Source organism: Drosophila suzukii, chromosome 3 (assembly GCF_043229965.1).
Source record: "Drosophila suzukii chromosome 3, CBGP_Dsuzu_IsoJpt1.0, whole genome shotgun sequence".
NCBI classification, from domain to species: Eukaryota; Metazoa; Arthropoda; class Insecta; order Diptera; family Drosophilidae; genus Drosophila; species Drosophila suzukii.
This window is the reverse complement of record NC_092082.1, coordinates 6938320-6959662: the sequence shown is the minus strand read 5'-3', so window position 1 is coordinate 6959662 and position 21343 is coordinate 6938320. Positions and strand designations below refer to the sequence as shown.

The 21343-nt window shown below is 38.3% G+C and overlaps 2 protein-coding genes across 2 annotated transcripts in view; one reads left to right on the top strand and one right to left on the bottom strand.

Annotated features, from left to right (window-relative positions):
- The window catches only part of fz (frizzled class receptor), a 95778-nt gene extending 76430 nt beyond the window's left edge, over positions 1–19348 (top strand). The window contains exon 5 of the mRNA XM_017079370.4: positions 17991–19348. Coding sequence (XP_016934859.1) covers positions 17991–18523 — 533 coding nt within the window. The 3' untranslated portion in view covers positions 18524–19348. The remainder of the gene's footprint in view (positions 1–17990) is intronic.
- An 822-nt stretch (positions 19349–20170) lies between these two features.
- Positions 20171–20857, bottom strand: LOC108012740 (E3 ubiquitin-protein ligase rnf8-A). The gene has a single exon (XM_017078173.4). The coding sequence runs from the start codon at positions 20809–20811 to the stop codon at positions 20296–20298; it is 516 nt and encodes a 171-aa protein (XP_016933662.3). The 5' UTR covers positions 20812–20857; the 3' UTR covers positions 20171–20295.
- Positions 20858–21343: the final 486 nt, after the last annotated feature.

Sequence of the window (21343 nt, the reverse complement as noted above, 5' to 3'; positions counted from 1 at the left end):
CATTTTCACATTGTATTATAAATCATTAATCTATATAAAAATGTAAAGTCATATATATAATCTTAGATCACTTTTTTAATTAGTTAGTTTATCTAACAAGTTATTAATTACCGATTACGTATGAGGTTTTACAACCTTTCATGCAACACTGTTATCCAAATAGTAAGACAAACTGCTATCCAAGTTGTTTTACAACTATTGTCAATCGCATTCCACTTAACACGAACACCGAGCCCCCAATGCCGATGCCTCAGCCCCTGGCCGGCACTTTTACCCATGTTTGGTCATTCTTTTTGCGCCTCTCCGGGTTCTTCTTAGCCAACTGCAAGTCCCAGCGATTTGCCATTTAGTTGCTTGTTCTTGGGGCCTTTTGCCTTCGTTGCGGCATCTCAAAAATGTCGCTGGTTAACTTGCTTTCAGTTTACTTTGCTTTTCTTTTCTTTTATTTTCTGCGGTTCTGTCATGGACTTTGATTGTCGTCTTGCAGTTGGATCTGAAGCGTGGCCCGGGGATCTGGAAAAGAGCCGCCCACTTGCCGCTGACCAGAAGATGAAGATGATGATGATGACAATTATTGCCACTGCAGAGGCTTCCTGGCCAGCGAATCTGCTGCCATTGTTATGGGATATCTCAGCCTTCAACTTCCCTTTACCACTTCCCCTTTCTGCGAACAGAAGTGTCGTCTGGCTGGGGCACTTTTTATTAGTTTCCATTCGAGACCCAGTCGCTGGGGGAAAAAATTGGGGGAGTAGGGGCGGTAGAGCCGCAGACTAGCCGCCACTTATTACTATTATTTTAAGCAACGTGCAGCGATGAGGCCACAATTATTTTTCCACCGCCTTTCGCTGATGCAGACACAACAAAAAGCGAGTTTAAACAGTCAAAGAAAAATCGTTTGTAAATTTAATAGTCTTCAGATAAAAATCTAATGTGTTGAATATTTTAAAAGCTTTAGAATGAGCTTGAAATTGTCTCTCGAACAATTTTGTCGCCGCGAATTCTTCAGAACATCTTGCTTAAAGTCGAAAGCGGTAATTTCTCTTTTAATCATTGAACTGCTTTATGTGCTTTTTTAAAATTTGACGAAAAATTTAATTATTCCTTCCTTTTTATATACTTACAATTTTCTAAGCTCTAGAAAATCATTAAATATTTTTTCTCTGTGGTGCCGCATTCCATTTCATTTCGCGCTCCATTTCTCTTTTGGCTGGACGAACGTGACAAGCAATTAATTAAAAAATTAAAGACCGCCGAGGGTAGCTAAGCAATCTAGTGGTTCATTTCCGTTCCATCAGTATCAGTATCAGTCGAACAGAACGACATGGATGTCACTGGCAGGCCGCAATAATCTTCCTTTCTCCACTTTTGTGTGTGGTCAAGTTGATAATTTGCCAATGAGGCACATGGGAAATGGCCAAAACATGGCCAGGGCCAGTATGTTTGGGCACTTATTAGGTTGGCTATTAGGCCATAACCATATAGAGCACCAATCAGCCAGAAAGAGTGAAAGACATGGGGGCTAGAAAGAGAGGCACTCGGTGACAGCTGTTTGAAGATGACGGACAACATTCGAAGTGGACAGTGTTTTGTGATGTCGTCGTCGTCGTCGTTGTCGTCTGTAACTAATTTTGTGGAAAGATAAAACAAACAAGCCAGCTGCTGTTGCTATTTTTGCTCATATTTGATGTACTTCTCGGCAGTAGAGAGAGATGGCACTTGAGCCACAGAAAGAGAGGGCACTACTTGCTAAGTTATGAGCCCAAGTAGGAGTAGCAGCTCATTACAGGCCACTAAGTGAGCCGAGCATATGCTAAATTGTGGTCATGATGAGGAGGTATTATAGCATAGAAGCACGAAGAAAAGGTAATACGTGGATATAGTTTCGGGGGTGAGAAAGAGAGGGCCTCAGCAACTTCAAACACAAGCCCCAACAAAATTTCCAATGAAACGAGTCAAAACTGGCAAAAAGCGAACTAACCAAGGCGGCCATGAGCGGGTTGAGGGGGGGCTAAGAAGGGGCTATGAAGGGGTTTTGGGGGCACAGAGGGTTAGCAGCAAACAGCCATAATGGATGCAAGCAGCAACAGCAAACAACTTCTGCTACAACAAACGAACGAACGTTGACAACATGGCTCAAATGTCAGGCAATGGTCAACGGCTGTTCACTGAGTTATACCCCCGTAATACCCCCTGAGTTACCCGACTTTTCCCATCCAATGCCCGCCCCCTTTCCAGCCCGCTCTTGTATCTATTGTCTGTGCTTTTTTCCCCATGCTGTTTTGGCCATATGTGTCTGACTCTGTCTGCGACTCCGGGTCTGATGTGAATGTTTAGTCAGGGCTGGCCATTTTACATGTGTGCACTCCAGTCCTGTTTGTCCCCTCCCCGGGAAAACCCCCTTCGAAGACCCCTCTCATAACCCCCGAACAGGCAACTTCCGCCTGCCAAAACGTAACATTTTTCGGTGAGTTCGGGCCATTGATGAGGGGGCGTCTCACGAATGCAACGATGTGCCTCGGCAAATAGGAAAACAGCTCTGGTCAAAATAGTAGCACCACACTCACTAAATAATGTTCCTGAAGAGTTGGGCTATAATCTTATGAAATCTATAGGCATTCTTATAAATGGTCTATCAAATATATTAAAAATAAATATTGGTTTAATTAAAAAAAAAACCCGGCTCTATAGTGTTCTATTCCAACATAGATATTCCTATGAAACTAACGTGACTACATTCGGAGATAAAATAGTATACTATTTATTACGTTTTACATATCTGCAATCTACAACACGAATCCTAACTTATTTGCTCAGAGTTACATATCTTTAAATCATTTAGCATAAAAATAAATTAGGTGAGTCTACAAGCATTTGTTAGCCATTGCAAAAGATGTTAACATGGTTAGATCCATTTAATCTTAGTCAATCTTTCAGATGTGTTTTGCTAATTTATACTTTTTAATCGATTTCTAAGAAAAAAATACTCAAATATATCTTGTTTAAAGCAACATAATTTGTTATAAGATGATTGCGATATAATGTGTATAAGACATTCTTACAGATTATATATTTTAATAGTAGTTGAGCATAAAAAATAGTTAAAAATCGGCCTTGCTAATATTTTGACCTCATCTGCTCAGCCATAAATGTGTGTTTGTCAGCAGTCAGGTAGGGGTCATAACTTCTCCCATAGAAGGCATTACGACTTCATTGGGGAAGAGGGCTCGAAGGCAGGACTGTGGAAACAGCAGCAGTCCAAGAAATTTGCATGCAAGGACAACGTCATCAGCTGGTAAGATGAGAGGAGGGTTCGGAGGCTGGTAACTCAAGTAGCATCTGCACTGGACGCTGATGGGCCATGTATAACAGTGTGTATAACAGCAGGCTATGGGAAAATTGTTTGGCTTTGGTCGGAGTTTTGGGAGGTTTGCTGATCTGGACGGACAGATACTACCTCTGGGGAAAAGCTGTCTATGACAGTTAAATGCAACATTACGGAAACCGATGTGAATAATAAGTTGGTGTAAAATATGTCAATTTCAGTCTGATATTCTTTTAAATATCCGATCCAAGAAGTACACTATCCAACTTAAATAAAGAAATACCAAATTGCATATACATAATTTAAATAACCTACTCGTATTATGCTAAAAAAATGTTGACCTTGTTTTTTGTATATTAATTAATAAAAGTATTTAGTTGACTTAAAAATGTTCGGTATAAAGCAAAGGAAAGCCATATAAGCACTTTTTATACCATTAACTTTAACAGCTTGTTATGACAGTTTTGCACGTTTGTGGAACACTCTGTAAACGGCTTTAATTCCGAAAGCATAAAATCACAAGCTATCGGTTGGCACATACGCCAACACAGAGTTACTCCCCCGATTTCCCCCTATTAAGACCCTGCCCCCAGCAGACATTAAGTCTTCATATTTATGTGTTTAAAGCTCAGCTCCCTTGTCACCCTCGGTCTTAACCTGGTTACATGTTAGTTGGCTTTATGTCTTGGAATTTTTATGTCTAATGCATGCAGAGGGCTGACTTTTCCCCTTCCATTTTTTTTGTATCCCCTGATTCGGCCTGTTTATTAGTCGTTGGCCACCCACTCCACAGACACAGAAAAAAATAATTATATTCATTATTTGATATTATATTATACCTTTTAATAGGTCCTTAGTTTCATTGGCTTACTAAAATTATATTATTTAAGATGCTATCTTAATGTTAAATCGCTTATAAGATTAATTCTTAAAAATAAATTCTTAAAAATAATATTATTTTCTGTGCACTCACAAATAGAAATACCAGGCTTTCAACTGCGGTTTGCTATTTTCTTGAGCATTTTATTATTTTTTCCCTCCTTCGCTTAGCTTTGGTTTGTCATAATTTTTGTTTATTTTCCTTGCCACCCGCCGTCACTCGACGTCGTTTGTTTGTTGGAAAAACAAAGCTAATAGAGGGGGTTTTCGGGAACGGAGCTTATGTTGGATATATCTCCAGACCCTGCACAGCTGTTATGCTCTTCCTTATGTCGAATGCCTTTGTGCGATTTGCTCATCTCGCCATACTAACAATGCCCGACAATTTCTATTGTTTGCTTGGTAAACTTTTCAAAACTGTTTGTTTGGTCAACATTTTATATAAATTTTCTATTTATCCTCCTTTTCAGCCGCCCCTTTCTGTCTGCCACTTAAGTTAATTTTCTACCCGCATGGAGATTTCAGCTGCAAAAGTCGAAACACACAAATTGATTAAACTGTCAAGTGACTTTATAACTGACAGACAAACGGAGGGACAGCGTTGACATTTCGATTATTAATCAGTTGCCAATCGGGAAGCAAACATAAGAGGTTGTGAGTGGGGCAAAAGCCGCAAGAGGACGGTGATATAGCGACTATCTCTCTCATCAATGCGGGCTGAAGTCGTCTTTTGACAGCGAGACAAATTGCATAATCAACTTGAGAACACAGAGAGAAAATATTATTATCGCAAAGAAATTATTGCATATCTTATTGTAAAAATGTGTAAAATACATCATTTATAAACTGTATAATCTTTGGGATCATTTGACAAAAGGAAAAAAATAGCTAAAAACCTTGAAAGATGGACCTTTTCTCTCTGTAAGATAGTTCTACTCCTTAAAATAAACTATGCAGCTTACAAGGTTCTTACAATCCTGACTTTTCACCCCTTATTAACTTTTACGCAAATGAGCCAAAAACTTTTGTGTCAAAACTATCGACGAAATGGGAGAGGAAAAACACCTGTTGGTAATAGCTAGATGAAAAATGCTGGGGAAAAGTTGGAAACGTGAGAGGGAAGGGGCACTAAGTTCCTCAGTTAGTTTTACAGCTTTGAACTTTTGTGTCTGGCAATTGTGTTAAGTGCGTTTTGATAGTCCATTGAAGAGAACGAAATAAATTAAATGCAGTTGGCCCGAGGGTTAAAGTTCAAAAAGTATATAGAGGCAGAGAGAAAATTTAAATATTCTGGGAAACAGATTTTTTTATAAATATAATAATACAAATTAAACTACCTTAATACTGATATTACTTTATCTTAAATCATTTTTAAGAATATTTTAAACAAATTTTTTTTATTATAATCATAATATTAATATATTCTTACAGTACTTTTTAACAACTTCCAAGTTTATATTTTTAATTTGAGCGTAGTAAGAAATTACCATAAACTTTGAAGACTTTGTGTTAAAACTTTAGTTTGGAAAACTAATATATTCAACCTGAAGTGGCGAACTGCAAACATGGAGCCCCTTGAAAGGCAGTCAAAGGAAAAGCGTCCCGGCACTCAAAACTCCTTCAAATGGCAACAATTTCCTCTTGGCACATCCCCCTTGCCCCCCAACACTTTCCACCATTCAGACAAAGCAGAACAACAAACACTTCAGATGTTAATTACACGTTACAGGAACAACTCACAAAAGCGTGAAGGCGAAAAGGAAATCCTCAAAACATTTGAGGGTGCCCAAGTGCGAAAGAGACGGAATGCTGCTTGCAAAAGAGAGAGGGAGCTAGCTGCGCTTAAGCCCGGCTTCACTTCAACTTAATGAGCTCAGCTGCCCGACTAGAGCGATTTTCCTCACATTTCCCTTTCGTTTTCCGGAATTTCCCCCTTTTTGTACTGTCCATTTTCGGATTGCTACCCTATAATGATGCCCACAATGAGAAACAAGAAGCGGAAGACCCAAAAATACTATAAAAAAGAGGAAAACCTAAACTAACAAGGAGATTTTTCGGAGGCTGTGGGCGGTCAAGAAGGAGAAACTTTTGCCCTGAGGGGCGGTTTATAGTTACTACAAAAGCAGCTTAGAAGACGGAGAGGTTCCCCACCATTCTCCATAAGAACTTTGTTTACCTTTGTCTTAGTGCTTTTGTGTGTGCGTGTGGCAGTTTCTCGTTAGTTGCACATTTTGCATTTCGTTGCCTTTTTTGGTCCCGACTTTTGTTTGCCTTTCGCTTGGTTTTTGCCCCACAATCGCCTTGGCATTGTCTTGGCGCCCCCTGGCGGGCGTCGCACTCATCAATATTGCTTATTTGCAACACGGCTTTTTCGCTCGGTTATTGTTGTTCGGCAGTTATTGTGCTTACTGATGGTGCTGCTCTTAACTATTACACTGAAATAAAACAGGAAAACGATTTCCAAAAATTGGAATGCATGATAAAAATTTAAAAAAAATATATATGCCCTTAACTATTACACATCGATTTTCAAAAATTGGATTGCATGATAAAAATTATTAAAAAATGAATATCATTGATATCATACTTAAATGTATATAAGCGCTGAAACTTCTTACCCACTTCTTGATTTGATCTTAAAAATGTTCAACATCATTTTCTGAAGGCCCGTTCACACATGCATATTAAAAATAATTCTGGTATTTTTAAAGAACTATTTCAGTTAAAAATTCTTTCTGAATAAAACCTACTTCGTTGCTCAGTTTTATATCTTTATTGTAATGTTTTTCTCTGTAAAAAAAGAATAAGGAATTCAAATAAAGGAATTATTATATATTATATAAGAGGTATTATTAGTTTCATGTAGCTATAAAAGCAATATTAATGATTTACCTTGGATCTAATGAATGATATTTGCAACAGGTGCGATGTCCCGATTCTCTCAGTGTAATACACTGCTTGTTCTTCTTCCCGTTACCATCCATTGAGGTCCTGGGGAAGTCCCGCAGTACAAATTGCGTTGGCTTCTTCTTCCCATTATCCTGCACTGCTTCTCCTTTGGTGCTTCTTCTTTATGTGTCGCTGCGTGTTTCCCCGCCCTTTGTTATTGTTCCCTTTGTGCGTTGATTTATGGTCTATATGGCATGCATTTCATGTGTGTGGGTGGATGGTGGGTGCATTGGGTTGTTCCTGAGTTGCAGTCGTAGGTGCACCACCCCCACTTCCCTCCCCTTTTACCATGTTGCCCTTGCAGAGCATACAAATTGGTTTTAGTTATTAATGGTGTGTATAATTAAGCGGGCTGCCTTTTGTTGCCAACTTTGTCTGCAGTTTGCTAGAATGTTTCTTAATAATTTGTGCTGCGCATCCCTCAAGACTCAAGAGTGAGAACGCTTTATAAATTAAGCAAGAGAGTGCGAGAACTAGTTAGTGGGAACAAGTTATAAGTGGGCAATAGATCAAGCTGCAAATTGTCGAATAATTGAAAAGGGGAAGCAAAATTGTGAATGGCTTGTTTAATTCTCAATCGAACAGTGATATATTTATTTAATGAATTTAAGAGAGTTCATCCAAATATAAATTGTTTTAAAAATATCTACCCTAAGCAACACAATTTATCATTATTTGCTTCATTAGACATTCCTTAATTTTAGGATCCAGGAAAAAGGATTAATTTCAAATAATGCGAGGAAAACAACCAGAAGAAAAAATCGCCCACAATGGATAACCCAATATTTGTTTGCTATCAATCAGAGTTTCGGGCTTCCGGCCAAAACAAATTTCCTGCAATTGATAACCAAAACCTTTTCTTTTTTTGCTCCATTTCATTACAAATGCAAAAGCCATAGAACTTTTTTTGTACACTTCGAAAGTAAGAAACAAATTGGTGGCTTGTACTTTGACCTTTCTTTTTGGAATTTATTTCTATTTGTGTTTACGCATCTGACGCCTTCATAAACTTTGATTTTCCCTTCGTTTTTTGGACACTAAATGGTAAACAAATGTTGCCCAAGCAACTTTTAATTGAATGTATACAAGAGCTCTTGTTCCTCGGAGCCTGATAAAATATTAATAAATTTCCTATAGAGATTTGCTGTGGAATGGGCGAAACTTTTGTCTGCTCTTTTGCGAGTGGCAAGAGCAAACTGGAACTTTTCTAATTTATTTTCCATATGCGTCTCCTCTGCCAGTGTTAATACATATTATATAATACTTGATATTTTTCTTTGGGCCTGCCCTGGGTTGCGCTTTCCTTGCCGTACTTCGGTAATTTCGGCGCCTTTTGTTCTAAGGCCAGCTCAGGATGTGGCGGCAAATGTAAGCAAAACTCTTGGGGAAAACTCCCGCAAAAGTTTCCCAGCAGTTTCCCGGAGAGAGTGGGTCGTGAAAAGCGGAAGACACCGCTTACCTAGATGGCTTGGTTCCTCGTGGGTCTCGACACCGCTGGTGTTGACTGCTGTGGCTAACATAAAGCTTTTCTCAAGAGATATGTTGTCTGCTTTGGGGTCCTAAACTTGCTACCATCATTCTTTGTAGCCCTTTGCGATTTATGAGAAAAGCAGATTAAGATTAGAAGTGCAAAGTTTTTTACTAATTAATGGTCAATTTAAAAATATTAAAACAAATTGGTATGGATGATAAAAGGTTAGGTACACAGCAAAAGTTAAGATCTATATAACCTTGATAATTATAATAAATCCCAAAATTGAGATAGCTTCAAATATTTTCACTTTCCCAAATTTCGTATACCCAAGTTAACGAAGACCATCTCATCTGCAAACATTTTCTTCCGTCTCTTTTGTACCTCGAATCACTCCTCTCAACCGACCCATAATCGTTACAATCTCGTCTCTAAGACAACACCTAAAAAATCACATTCAACATTTTCAGCACTCAAGTTGAATGAGAGAGTTAAGTGTTTGTACCTCCAGCTGAGGGAACTCGAGCCCAAAACAATTTCGTTAAATGGAATTTCCCCTAATGAACATTTTTCTGCTGCTTTTTGCGCTGCCTGATTTTTTATGCGTGGTCGTGTCGCTGGATAATTGAGCTGAAGCTCACAGCCAGCACGCGACAGTCGGCACGAAAGGGTTAAGGATGCGATGTGGAAAAAGGGTTTTATGGGTCAGCCGCAGGAACCGCACGCGAACGTGGGCCAGTAATAAGAAAACGAGCGAGGAGATTTATTTTGCCCCATTTTCTTGTCCGGGGAAATGGAAAGCTAAAAATTAAAATGCCAAGCAAAGTAAAGAAAATAAATCTGGTTGCAGGAGGTAAGGAAAAGGAATTAAATGGATATTAAGGAGTTATTCCAGGGAGCAATCTGCAAATAAAGGAGGCTGATAACAGTTTCCGGTCCCAGGAGCTTTCCAATTATAAATTGGATTCTTTATTCTTTATTTGCTTCACCTTTTAGCTATACACCAGTAACTCTATTTTAATTTATTTTAATAACTGAGCTTTTCAATTAATAAAGCATTTTTTAACTGAACATTACTTCACTGTGGTGTTTCAGCTAAAAGAATAAATAGAATATTTCCTTTCGCTACCTTCTTCATGCACTTCTCTTGATAACAAATGCGCCATATATCACGATTTATGTCAAATGACTTCCACTTCTCCCGGTAGCCATTCCCTTATTTATGGATCACACATCTTGGGCTTAACCCAAAGTTAACCCACAAGCACGTTCCAATTCCATTTCCCCTCTCGACCGACCACAAATACCAAAAACCGAAGCAATTTCATAAATTTTAATCCTTTTTTATTGCTCAGGTAGAATCGGGTAGAAGAAGAAGACGAGGGGGGGGGTCGCGGAAAATGGAAAGTGAAATACACAAAACTCATTTCCGCAGCACGTGCGACAGGAAAATGGAGAAAGGGGGTTCCAGAAGAGACACCCTGAAAAGGGAATGAAAAGCTGCGCTTAACCCCTTAAAAATGTACAGAGAAAGGAAACCATTTCCTTTTAAAATCGAATTTTTCTTTTATTAAAAAATAGTTTCCTCAGTTTAATTATGAGTTAAAACATATAAAACTATAATACCTCTTCAGAAAATTACATATGCAGGGAACATTTTGTTTGTAATATTTTTTATAATAATTAAAATGATGTACATTTTTTTTGAGTGTATGCCGAGTGCATGACCACGTCAACAATTAGTGAAGAAAGAGACAGAGAGGGGCTAAGCTGGATGGGGAGGCAAGTAGAGTTCTTTCGACTGCTCACTAATTACTTTGCCACCTTCAGCGCATTATGAGGATGCGAATGCCTGCCGGCAGAGGGCGCCACACTTAATGTCAAGCATATGCCCCAAGCTCACTGCCTGCGGTTAGCGCTATCTGTCTCTTTCTAAGCCCTATCCTTCCTCTCTCTCTTTCCAACCAGCTCGTTTTCATTTAAATATTCTGGGAAAAAAGGAAAGCGAACTAAAGGAATGCGAAAACATAAAACGAATGAGATGATATGGCAAGTGTGTGTGAGATTTTGTGTCAGTGTGCCCATGGCGGTGAAAAGCGCTGTCAGTGGGAAAGAGAAAGGTAGAGGTGTGGGATTTGCACACAAAACTGAAATAAAGTATACGCCATGTAAGCCATAAAATGGTCATACGTTCGTTTATTTAAATTAGATCATGCATTGTTTTATTGAGGAAATATGTTTCATAAAAAAGTAAGCTTTATTATGATTTGGACATTAAAACATTACACATAGGCAGTTCAAATGAGTAATAAAATACATTAATCATACGACATGAGGTCCGATGATTAATTCTAAAAGTGAAAGGTATGGTAAATTGTTGAATATTAAAACAAAAGTTTATTAAACGATTTTCCTTCATAGAAAGACTTCAAATTTACATTTTTTTTTAAATGTTTTATTAACATTTATTTTACATATAGGTACATTTTTATAGTAATAAGTTTTATTATCCATAGTACTTGTTATTAGTTTTCTCCGTGCATTGCATTTACTTCTCCGCTGTCACTGGAAGTTTATGCATGCTTGAGCAGGCTTTTTGGCATTGAAGCTGAGTAAGATACTCATATAGCACAGGAATAGGGAGAGTGCCCCTACAAAAGGGAAAACTCATATGATTTTTTTCCCATTGCTCTTAAGTGCAACATGATGAATGCAAAAACCGAGGACAACGAAAGGTGAAGTGCCTTTTTTTAGTATAAGCTAAAAATATAAAGAAACGAATGATGACAGATTGAAGGGAAGCCAAAGCTAAAGCAGTTCTGTATGCAATTATAAGTCTCTGCGCCACTTGAACCACTGCATTCCCCATCCTAAACTCAACTAACAAAACATGTTCATTCAATAATCAGCAACATTCCATATGTTGCATGCCACACAAACCAGCGCACAACTTAGTCCACTTCAGAACACTTTACACCCACAGTGGGAATTCCATACCCCAATCCCTCGAACAGTATATATTATATGTAAATATTTTTATAATAACAATGTAAATATAAATTTCATTTATTTTCTTTGACTTCATAAAAATATACATCTTTGCCTTTTGAATCAAATATTTCATTACGATTAGAACAATGAACGAATAATTTTATGAGAGAAGCATGTAACATAATTTAGGTTTGGGATAGTCAATAAAATTCCAGAAAGCCATAGTTTCGACTTAGGGAGGTCCCACAGTAATTCCCACCCCCACTTCGAGCATACTTGCTTACAACTTTGAACTTTCGACATCCACTGGTGTCAGTGTGTGAGTTTGTATTCATGTTGGGGGCTTCCTCTACATGCAAATTGAAATTGTTTGCCTTGTCTGAGTGTGTGAACCGAATTGAACCTTGGCCAATGTTGTTGCCGCCAGCTGTTGTTGCTCCTAATTGTCGCTGTTGTTGTTGTTGTTGTTGGTGTCGCCGATGTCGACACGTTATATAAATTCTCAACGAATTTTGGGACAAACATTTGTCCAACCAGTCCCCCCTCCTCGGTGTTTAATTTTCAAATATTTGCAGCAACTATAAATGTGAAACAGCAACAAACGACACTTAATGTAACTCAAATGAGACCTTCCTTTTACACAGAAAATAAATACATAAAAATTATCTAAATTAAAATAGTTCGTAAATTTAAAACTAAACAAATATAAATTCAAACCAAAAATTGTAATTTTTACTCTCTTTTTTTCTGTGCATTTTTTTTGCACCACCACCTCTGCGGTTGCCTCATGAACTTTTACTAAATAAAATGTCCAACCAAAATGACATTAAATTGTTGAAAAAAAAATAATGTTTTTCCTTTTTTTAGGGGCAGTGGGTTGCTAATGACACTTGTCGCGTGTGCGGATTTTATGTTGATGCAGTTTTTTTTGCTCTGCATTTTCCTGCATTTTCCATTTTGTGTGTTTCGCGTCTCCGTTGCACATTTCCATATTTAATTGCGCATCTTGATAAGAGTGGCTCCCCTTTTCCGCACTGCCTTGTTTTTCCAGCAACAACAACGTTTTGCTGTTGACATTTTCAATGCGAAATTATGCGACACGGCAACTCTTTTTCCTCCTTGTTCCAGTTGCTGCCTTTTTTTTTGTTTTTCCCCGGTTAGCGTTTTCTTTGTTATTCATTAGCTGCCGTTGCTGTTGACCTCAATTTTTATTGCCTGCCACGTTTTTAATGTCGCGTGTCGCAGGTTTTACTTACTTTTTCGTTTTTCTGCGCCTTAGTTACGTATCTTTTTTATGTCTTCTTTGGTTTTTTAGCACTTGTGCAACAGGCTGTTGAACTTTAATTTTGGCAAGGGATTATTCTTAGGCCTTAAAATGTCTCAAGAGGTAATTGAGCAATTTGCATGTGTCCATGGCGATATGATCTTAATGTCGATTACGTGAAGAAAGTGAAGAAAAAGTATAAAAAAATTTAAGATATAAATTATATACACTTAAATTACTTTTATAAATATTTAACATTTAATATTATCTTTACTTCAGCCTTTATTAATCAACTACTGAATCTGAATTTCCCCATAAAAGTTATTAAATTAAATGCCATAGTAAGAATACAAATTGCATAATTGACAGCTTTTCTTTTACTCCCCAATGGGCACCCGCCCACAGCCATTATTACCCATGGAAACTTTATGACTCTGTTGTCAAAATGTTTATCTAACACTTGAGAAGCATTGTCCATAAAATGATAGAAAAAAAAAACGCATTAAGAGAGCAAATAAACTTTTATTGAGATAGAATTCTCGTTACTAAAACAGATGTGCCCCAGCTTTGTCCCCCCTTTCTAAGCCCCTGGAACCCCCTCTGCCGATGGGTCAATGCTCACAATGAACAAACTGCCAACGAACGATCATAACGAGGTTGAGGGGTTTGAAGAAAGGGATATATATATAAATATATAGGGATAGTGAGCTGAATCGACATCAGCAGCTCGACAATTGTTTTATAATTATTATTTCATGAACAAAGGGAAAAGCAAAATGCGAAAGAAAAACGTTAAAAAAGATAACGCTGTAGTGATTCAGAAAGTACCCAGCAAAATATTTCTTTGAGAATATATTCCCTTTTTTCCAGAACGTTTTTTATAAACCTTAAAAAAGATAACACTGTTTTGACTCATAATATACACAGCAAAACATTTCTTTTAGGAAATACACATTTTTTAAGAACCTATTAACTCATAGATTTGGAATTAAATACAAGGGTTCAATATTAATTAATCTAGTTAGAAAACAAAAAAGTGTTTCTCCATTTAAAATACATAGTAATACTATTAAAACACTTATATTATATAATAAAATATAAAAATTGTTATATTAATGGATCTACAATTCTTAAACTATTTTAATGGCAAATATTGAAATTCTAGTTAAGTAAGCCTCAGAATATGGTGAAAAATGTCAGAATGAGATGTGATATTATTCTACTTCTAAATTGTTTCCCTTTAGGGTTTTCCGACATGCCCTTGCAGTTGGCCACTGAGTAGCGGGTAGCATAAAAGGAAAATTGCTTAATTTATGTGTCATTTATCTAAATGGAGCAGCCGAGCAAAAGCAATGAAAGCAAAGAGCCCAATGACGCCTGCTCCGTCCGTCCCCTATATTATTTTTATAAAGCTTCGCGATAAGCAACTGTCAGTCGGTGCAACGGGGTCCAAAGGGGGCCAAAGGGGCCACAGGGGCTGTGGTGCCAGAGTAATTAAAAATCTTCAACTCTCGTTGTTTTTGCTGTCTTTTGCTGGCGACAATAATCGCCGGCAGTGAGTGAAAAAAAGACACACAAAGGGGCCCAGAGGGACGGGCCGAAGAACATGCGATTAAAATTTTAAATGACAGTTGACAGTTTCATCATCAGCATGTGTACAAGGGTTTTACATAGATATGAGGCAGAGATATTGCCCCACAAAAGCACAGGGGTTCCAGGGGGTTCCCCGTCGACAGGAACTGGCGAGCAGGTGAAATGTCATATGAGATTGACTTCACAGCGGAAACTAAAAAGCTGAAAGAGGGCAGCTGATGGGAATATGCACAGGGTCCTTATAATTCGTAACCTAATATGTGGGGACTTGTTCGTTCTCTGTTATCGCAGTTGTATTATTAAGACTTAAGCTTAAATGACATTGCTGATAAGGTATTACGGTATTAATTAATTAATTAATGGATTTAGATACAGGTGCTTTAAATCCTTCCTGAAAATAATTGACAAATTTAAAAAATATTCCATTTAAGATCTGAAACGTATTCTTTGATAACTAATCAATCAACATGGGCAAACTTATTATTTCTCTATATTTCTAGCTAAGTTAAAAGTGCTTTATTTGTACCTATATTCTTTCTTTATCAACATTTACTTAACAGTCCCCAGAATTTGTTAAATTCCAAAGTAAACCCACCAAAGCAAACACTAAAAATGTGTGGAATTGTCACCTATACAAGAAAATCAAGCGACAAAGAGTCACTCTCTGATTGAAAGCAATCCCCCTCCTTTCCCAAACCCCTTGCTTAACCCACTACTGACCTGGAGTAAAAAAAGAGGAAAAAAATATTTAAAAATATATAATTCTACAGTGGTTGCTTTTACAAAATTCCTTAACTTAACCTTTTACTTAAATAGGGAATTTCTTTTAGCCCCTTTTCAGAGAAGTTCTTCAAGTACAGAAGGGGTTAACCTCCTACTCGAACAAAGCGGGGGGTTTGTTTCGTTTGTCTGAGCAACTTTGAGTTAGTGCCTGCATTCCTTTATTTGCCCAGCAGATTAACACCTTTGCGATTGGACAATGGGCCCGATTCCAAATGGTATTACCAAGCAGAACAAAGGAAACAAATGCAGCTTCTTCTTCATAATCAAATGCAATGTGGCATTGGCTAAAAATGGAATTCTGCTGTCTGCACTTCATCAAGAGAGGGAAATGGAGGCGAAGGAGCCGGGGCACTGACTGACTGGCTGACAGCTGAAAAAGTCACCTCACTCCCCGTCATTTCCCTCGAGGAACTCGTTTCTCTCAGTGCAACATGCATTCCTCATGCCATACAAAACAATTGACATGCATTGTTGCTGCTGCTGCTGCTGATGTTGCTGTTGCTGCTGGGATGTTGCTGCTGTGCTGTGGCTGATGTTGCTGCTGCATCTCTCAGTTCCTGGCAGCCTCTCAACTGCAGAACCTCAGAAATTGTCACAGCAACTTGTGCCGCTTGCAATTTTCCAAAATGAAGCTGAAATAAGTGAAAAAATACAAAACTGGTTTTCAACGATGCAGAGAGAAAAAATCTTTGTTATTGGAACATGTTATCATAAGAATAACCACTTAATTAAAGGAGTAATGTTTTTATAACTATTATAATGCAAATACCAAACATATAATTAATTTTCATCTCTAAAAGTACCATATTAAGTACCGAGTTCTGTATAATTTTCTCACTGTGCGACTTTCAGCAATAAGGACACGAATAGAACTGGTTCTCTGCACAGGCCCTGCTCTTCATTTATCAATACTCGATCGGGGACCGAAAGTCCGGTTTCCCTGGTTAGTGCATTTCATTTGATTTCGTTTCATTCGGATCGCAAACCATTCTCAGGCTCAGATATAAATTAAGATCCATATCGGAAGGGAAACTGGAACTGCGATTGAGTTGGTGGAAAACGAAAGAGGCCAACGGCAGGTGGCATTCTGTATCGGGGTCCGATTCGGGATATAGATCGCGAATCATATCCAGACCAAGAATTGTGATTTATATTCAATAGCTGTGTACGTGGGTATAGCTCGTTTCTTTTATACGCCTAAAATTTTCAGTTGAAAAGAAAGAATTCTTCTCTGTGAATTCTTTTCCTTGGAGGATGTTGCAGACTGCCTGCTGTTATTTATTGTATTCGTTTATCGGCGTTTTCCCGGTTCTTTACTCGCTTAATTTGCCCAAGTCCAATCTTCTCTTTCTTTCCAGCTATTTCCTCTCTTTCTAGCAAGTACGGGCTCATGGCTTGTCAGCATGACATGACTTTTATGGTATAAAGTTATATTTCAAGCTTCCACTCGTAGATAACTTCAAAGGCTGGCGATTTGTAAAGGCGCCATCTGGCGTTGAGAATGCGAATTCAATAGCTATAAATGTCAGTCCATCGGTGGGTTAAGGATTTATGTTATAGGCGGGCCCATTAAATCGGGATTATTATGTTCGGGGCTTGGAAAACGATTCCTTCTAACGGAAAATAAACATTAAGGAAAATAAACAAATTTCAATAAATTTTAAAGTCTTAACGATGCAAACAAATATAAAGTTTGTCTTAGTTTTATCAAAAAATAACTAAAACTGTTCAGTCATTAAAGATACTAAAATTCAACTATTTATTTTGCATATATCCTTCTCTCTTAAAAAACTTTTAAAAATCTTATTGGGATACGTACGTGCAAGTCTCAACTCATAAAAAAACTAAAACAAAAGTGAAATGAATCGCATTAATTGAAAGTATTTGCAACCCAACGAAGCGTGGAAAATTTCCCTGGGGCAGCAGCTTGGAAAATCGCGACAAGTTTCCACAGAAAAAAACCGAAATTAACATGTCACCTATAAGGAAAAGAAAAAAGGCGAAAAGGCAGAAGCTTCAACGAGGGGCTAATCGATAATTTATGAGCGGAAATATGGCACACCGAATGAATGATGGGTATATTATGAGGAGTATGGGTGATCGGGAGGTGGGGCGTGGCAGGTGTGAGCTGGGTATATTGTAACATGTTTATAAATAACGCTAATGAGCGGGGGAGATCGGGTGAAGTTGGTGGAGTTGGTGGTGCAGCCTAACCGCTCGTAAAATGTTTAAACAAGCGGCGCATTGACTTTGAACTAAAATGGTGGGAAGGGGTGACCATAGACGCTGCCGTTTGGGGTTATCGTTGGGTAAATATTTACCCCGAAAGAGGTACATGAAATGGTAAAATTAAACATTGTTTATCTCCTGCTCTTCCCTTTCCCCCAGTCCACAATCAACAGTTATTTTCAACGCATACGCCTCGCAATTGTTGACATTAAATGTTGTTTAAGATTCAAAGGTCGATGGGCTCACCTGAAAATAAACTAAAAAGAAAGTTTAAATGATGGTGGTTTGGTGGGGAATTTGCCACCTCTTTTTTGGGATCTCTTAATATTTTTTGAAGTTTTTTGATTCTTCTGTTGATAATACAACGTTATAATAATATTAATGACAATATAATAAGTAAATATAGTTTATATATTTTTTCCTTGAGTCCCCCTACAACTTAATATAACCTTTTAGTTTCCTCTTATTATATTCTAATAAAGTGTTCTATTTCCTTTTTTCATTTTCAGGCGACATCCTTTCTGGCGTTTGTTTCGTGGGTCAGCTGGACACGCACTCTCTGGGAGCCTTCCTGATCCTGCCCCTCTGCATATATCTCTCCATAGGAGCACTCTTCCTGTTGGCCGGATTTATATCGCTCTTCCGGATCCGGACGGTGATGAAGACGGACGGCAAGCGGACAGACAAGCTGGAGCGCTTGATGCTACGAATCGGTTTCTTCTCAGGGCTCTTCATACTGCCCGCTGTGGGTTTACTGGGTTGCCTGTTCTACGAGTACTACAACTTTGACGAGTGGATGATCCAATGGCACCGGGACATCTGCAAGCCCTTCTCGATTCCTTGTCCGGCGGCCAGGGCGCCGGGATCTCCGGAGGCCCGACCGATCTTTCAGATATTTATGGTCAAGTACCTCTGCTCAATGCTGGTGGGGGTGACCTCCAGCGTGTGGCTGTACTCCAGCAAGACGATGGTCAGCTGGCGGAACTTTGTGGAGCGGTTGCAGGGCAAGGAGCCTCGGACCAGGGCGCAGGCGTACGTCTAGTATGAGACGGGTCCGGCGGGCGGGGCCAAGTCCACGCCCCTCACCCCCGATCCGGAGGCGGCCAACGAGAGTTACTTAGAGTTTAGCACATAGGCAGTCCCCAAATCCCAAAAAGAATGAAGAAACCCCATAAAGCAGTCGTAGTTCTTAGTGGCTTTGTATAAAGTTCATCCCGAGAAAAAAAGAGAAAATAAAAAGTTGACCCTAGGCTATTGTTTGAATTTGAATTATATATTTGTTGATACGGAAGCAAGCTTGTTGAACCAAAAGTACGCGTATAAGTTGAGACTCTAGCTCTAAGTCGAGTTGTATTCTATAGGATTTAATTGCTTTCGTGGTATACGAACATCTAGCACCTACGATCCTTCATATATTGACGAACGTTTTTAAGTTAGGTTTTGATTTTTTGAAAGCTTTAAATGTGCCCTACAATTAACAAACGTATAGATATTATGATTACGATATGAATGTTAGGCATTTAAGGGATGTGAGCATCGGCTGTTCTGCAGTAGACCTTAGCCAGGCTTCAAATTTGATTCTTTAGTCACACAGAACGAAATATTTTTCACTTATACACAGTAATTATGCATATAGAGTATGCAATCCATACCCAAATCAACTGCAGTTCGGTGCTCACATCTATGCTTCATCTATGTATAAACAAAAAAGGAAACCATAAACTATATAAATGTATTATGTAGCAATAAATGTCCTCCATGTGCTAAACTTAATGCAAATACGATTATTATAATTATAACTATAACTGTAACTGTAATTCTAACTGTAATTGTATATTTGTTGAACTAATTAATTCTAAATGCGTAATGGAATAATTTTTAATTCAATTTTTAAATGACGTTGTAGTCATAGCACTTAAGTGAACAAACAAACAAACAAACAAAACACGCAAATTTTGTTGCCACTTTATGGAAATTTTTCCCTCACCCCCACTAAATAAGAGTTGAAACTGCCATTTAAATATTTGTAGACACACACACAAAAATCACCGAAAGAAATAAGCGGCACACTGCGAAGTTTGGCCAACTGTTGAGCATTTGTTTTCAGCGCATTTAATTGAGTTCTCGATTTAAATTGGCACTAGTAATACGTGAAATTATTGTCCAAGCCAGATTTGTGTAGCATTTAAGCTGATGGAAATGCATATTAATTATAGCAATTATCGATAGTCGGTGTAACATAGCGAGTGCCCAGCGGCAAGCGAACAATTATAAGTGTATAAAACAAACATAATGGAAGCATCCAATGGCAAACACAAACGGAAAATGCAAAAATAAAACTTTATTTTATTGTTAAAGACTGAAAAATGTAAACAGTGTTTTTAATTCGATTGGGAAACGGTTCGCAGCAGTTATTGGAAATCAACCAAATTACCTTTGAACATCTTTTTAATTAATAAGGTTATTTGCGGTTGCAGTGTATTGAATGGTAAAACCAAAAATTGTTTGTATAACCCTTTTTATAACCATGCTTAAAGGAGCAATATAACATTTGGAAAGATACTTTTGAAGCTTTTGTTTACTAAAAAATATAAAACGACAAACATTTGCTTCACAAATTTGCAGAACATCTAATAAGGTTGGTCAAAGGTGGATTGACAATAACTTGACCAATGGTATATGCATCTTGTTATGTGTACTATTCATCCTGGAACCTTAATGCAGTTATTGGATAAAATAAAATCGTTAAATTTTAAATTTAGTAAGAATAAAATAATAGAAACCAAATGAACTAGAACATTAACTTTTCCAAAGCTAAGGAAAGAAACGTCGGCTGAAGATGCGGCGCACATCGGAGTATCGGGCCCTGCGCCTGCAGATGGGGCACCTATGGGATCTTCGGATAGCCCTTCTTATACAGTTGCTCCCGAAAAGGTGACCGCATCGCAGCGAAACCACGCGATGACTGCCCTGCGAGGTCCAAGGACAAAGGCATATGGGGCAGTTGCAGTCCTCGGACATCGTGTTAATCCTATTGTTGAGTCTGCTTAATCCCTGATGCAGCTCCACGATTCCTTGCCTCATAGCCAATGCATTTCGCTGCTCCACTGATATCTGATGGAACAATGTCTGACGCAACTGCTGCAGGATGCGCAGACGCTCGGTGTTGAACCACTTCATCTGCCACTTGAGGACCTCCAGTCTGCGGACCCGCTCCTCCAGGTTGTCATTCGAGTCCTGCATCTGATCCGCATTCAGGAAAAGGCTCTCCAGAGTTTGCATCATGCTCAACGCTCCCACCAGTGACTTCATTTCACCCAGGGGCTCCATCCTGCCTGACGAGATTTTTTATTGTGATGACAGAGAACTTTAAGCAGCTTGATCATTCTGTTTTTCGTTTGGAGTAATAACACTATCATTGGTTGTTTTTTAAAATTTTATCCAAGCAATAATAGCATTATTACATTTTTTCAACAATTTTCCAGAACACAAAATCGCTACTAGTTCTTACGTTATCGGATGGCTTAGCAACCGCATTATAACTTAAAGATATAGTTCGTTTAGTATATACCAAACATACCATATTTAACATTAAGGTCCATTTTCAAAACCAGCTAAAACGTCATCCAAATCAGAACTTTTCTAAGCAGCCGCCACTTAAAAGTTCTGGAAATATTCAACGACAAGTGAGAAGATTTCAACTACCCAAGCATTTTTCAGAATAAAGTTACCCACTACACATCCACCTTTTAGAGCCCTCTAAAAATCCAGATTCTTCTCACCTCCCTATTGTGGGTCTAAAACTTTTCCCATTAGGAGCAACTACACATGTAAGCGGACAGACAAACTATGGCCACAAAAG

Bases quoted from the DNA above. Each gene is read 5' to 3' on its own strand.
- LOC108012740 (XM_017078173.4), bottom strand. From the start codon at position 20,811: ATGGAGCCCCTGGGTGAAATGAAGTCACTGGTGGGAGCGTTGAGCATG.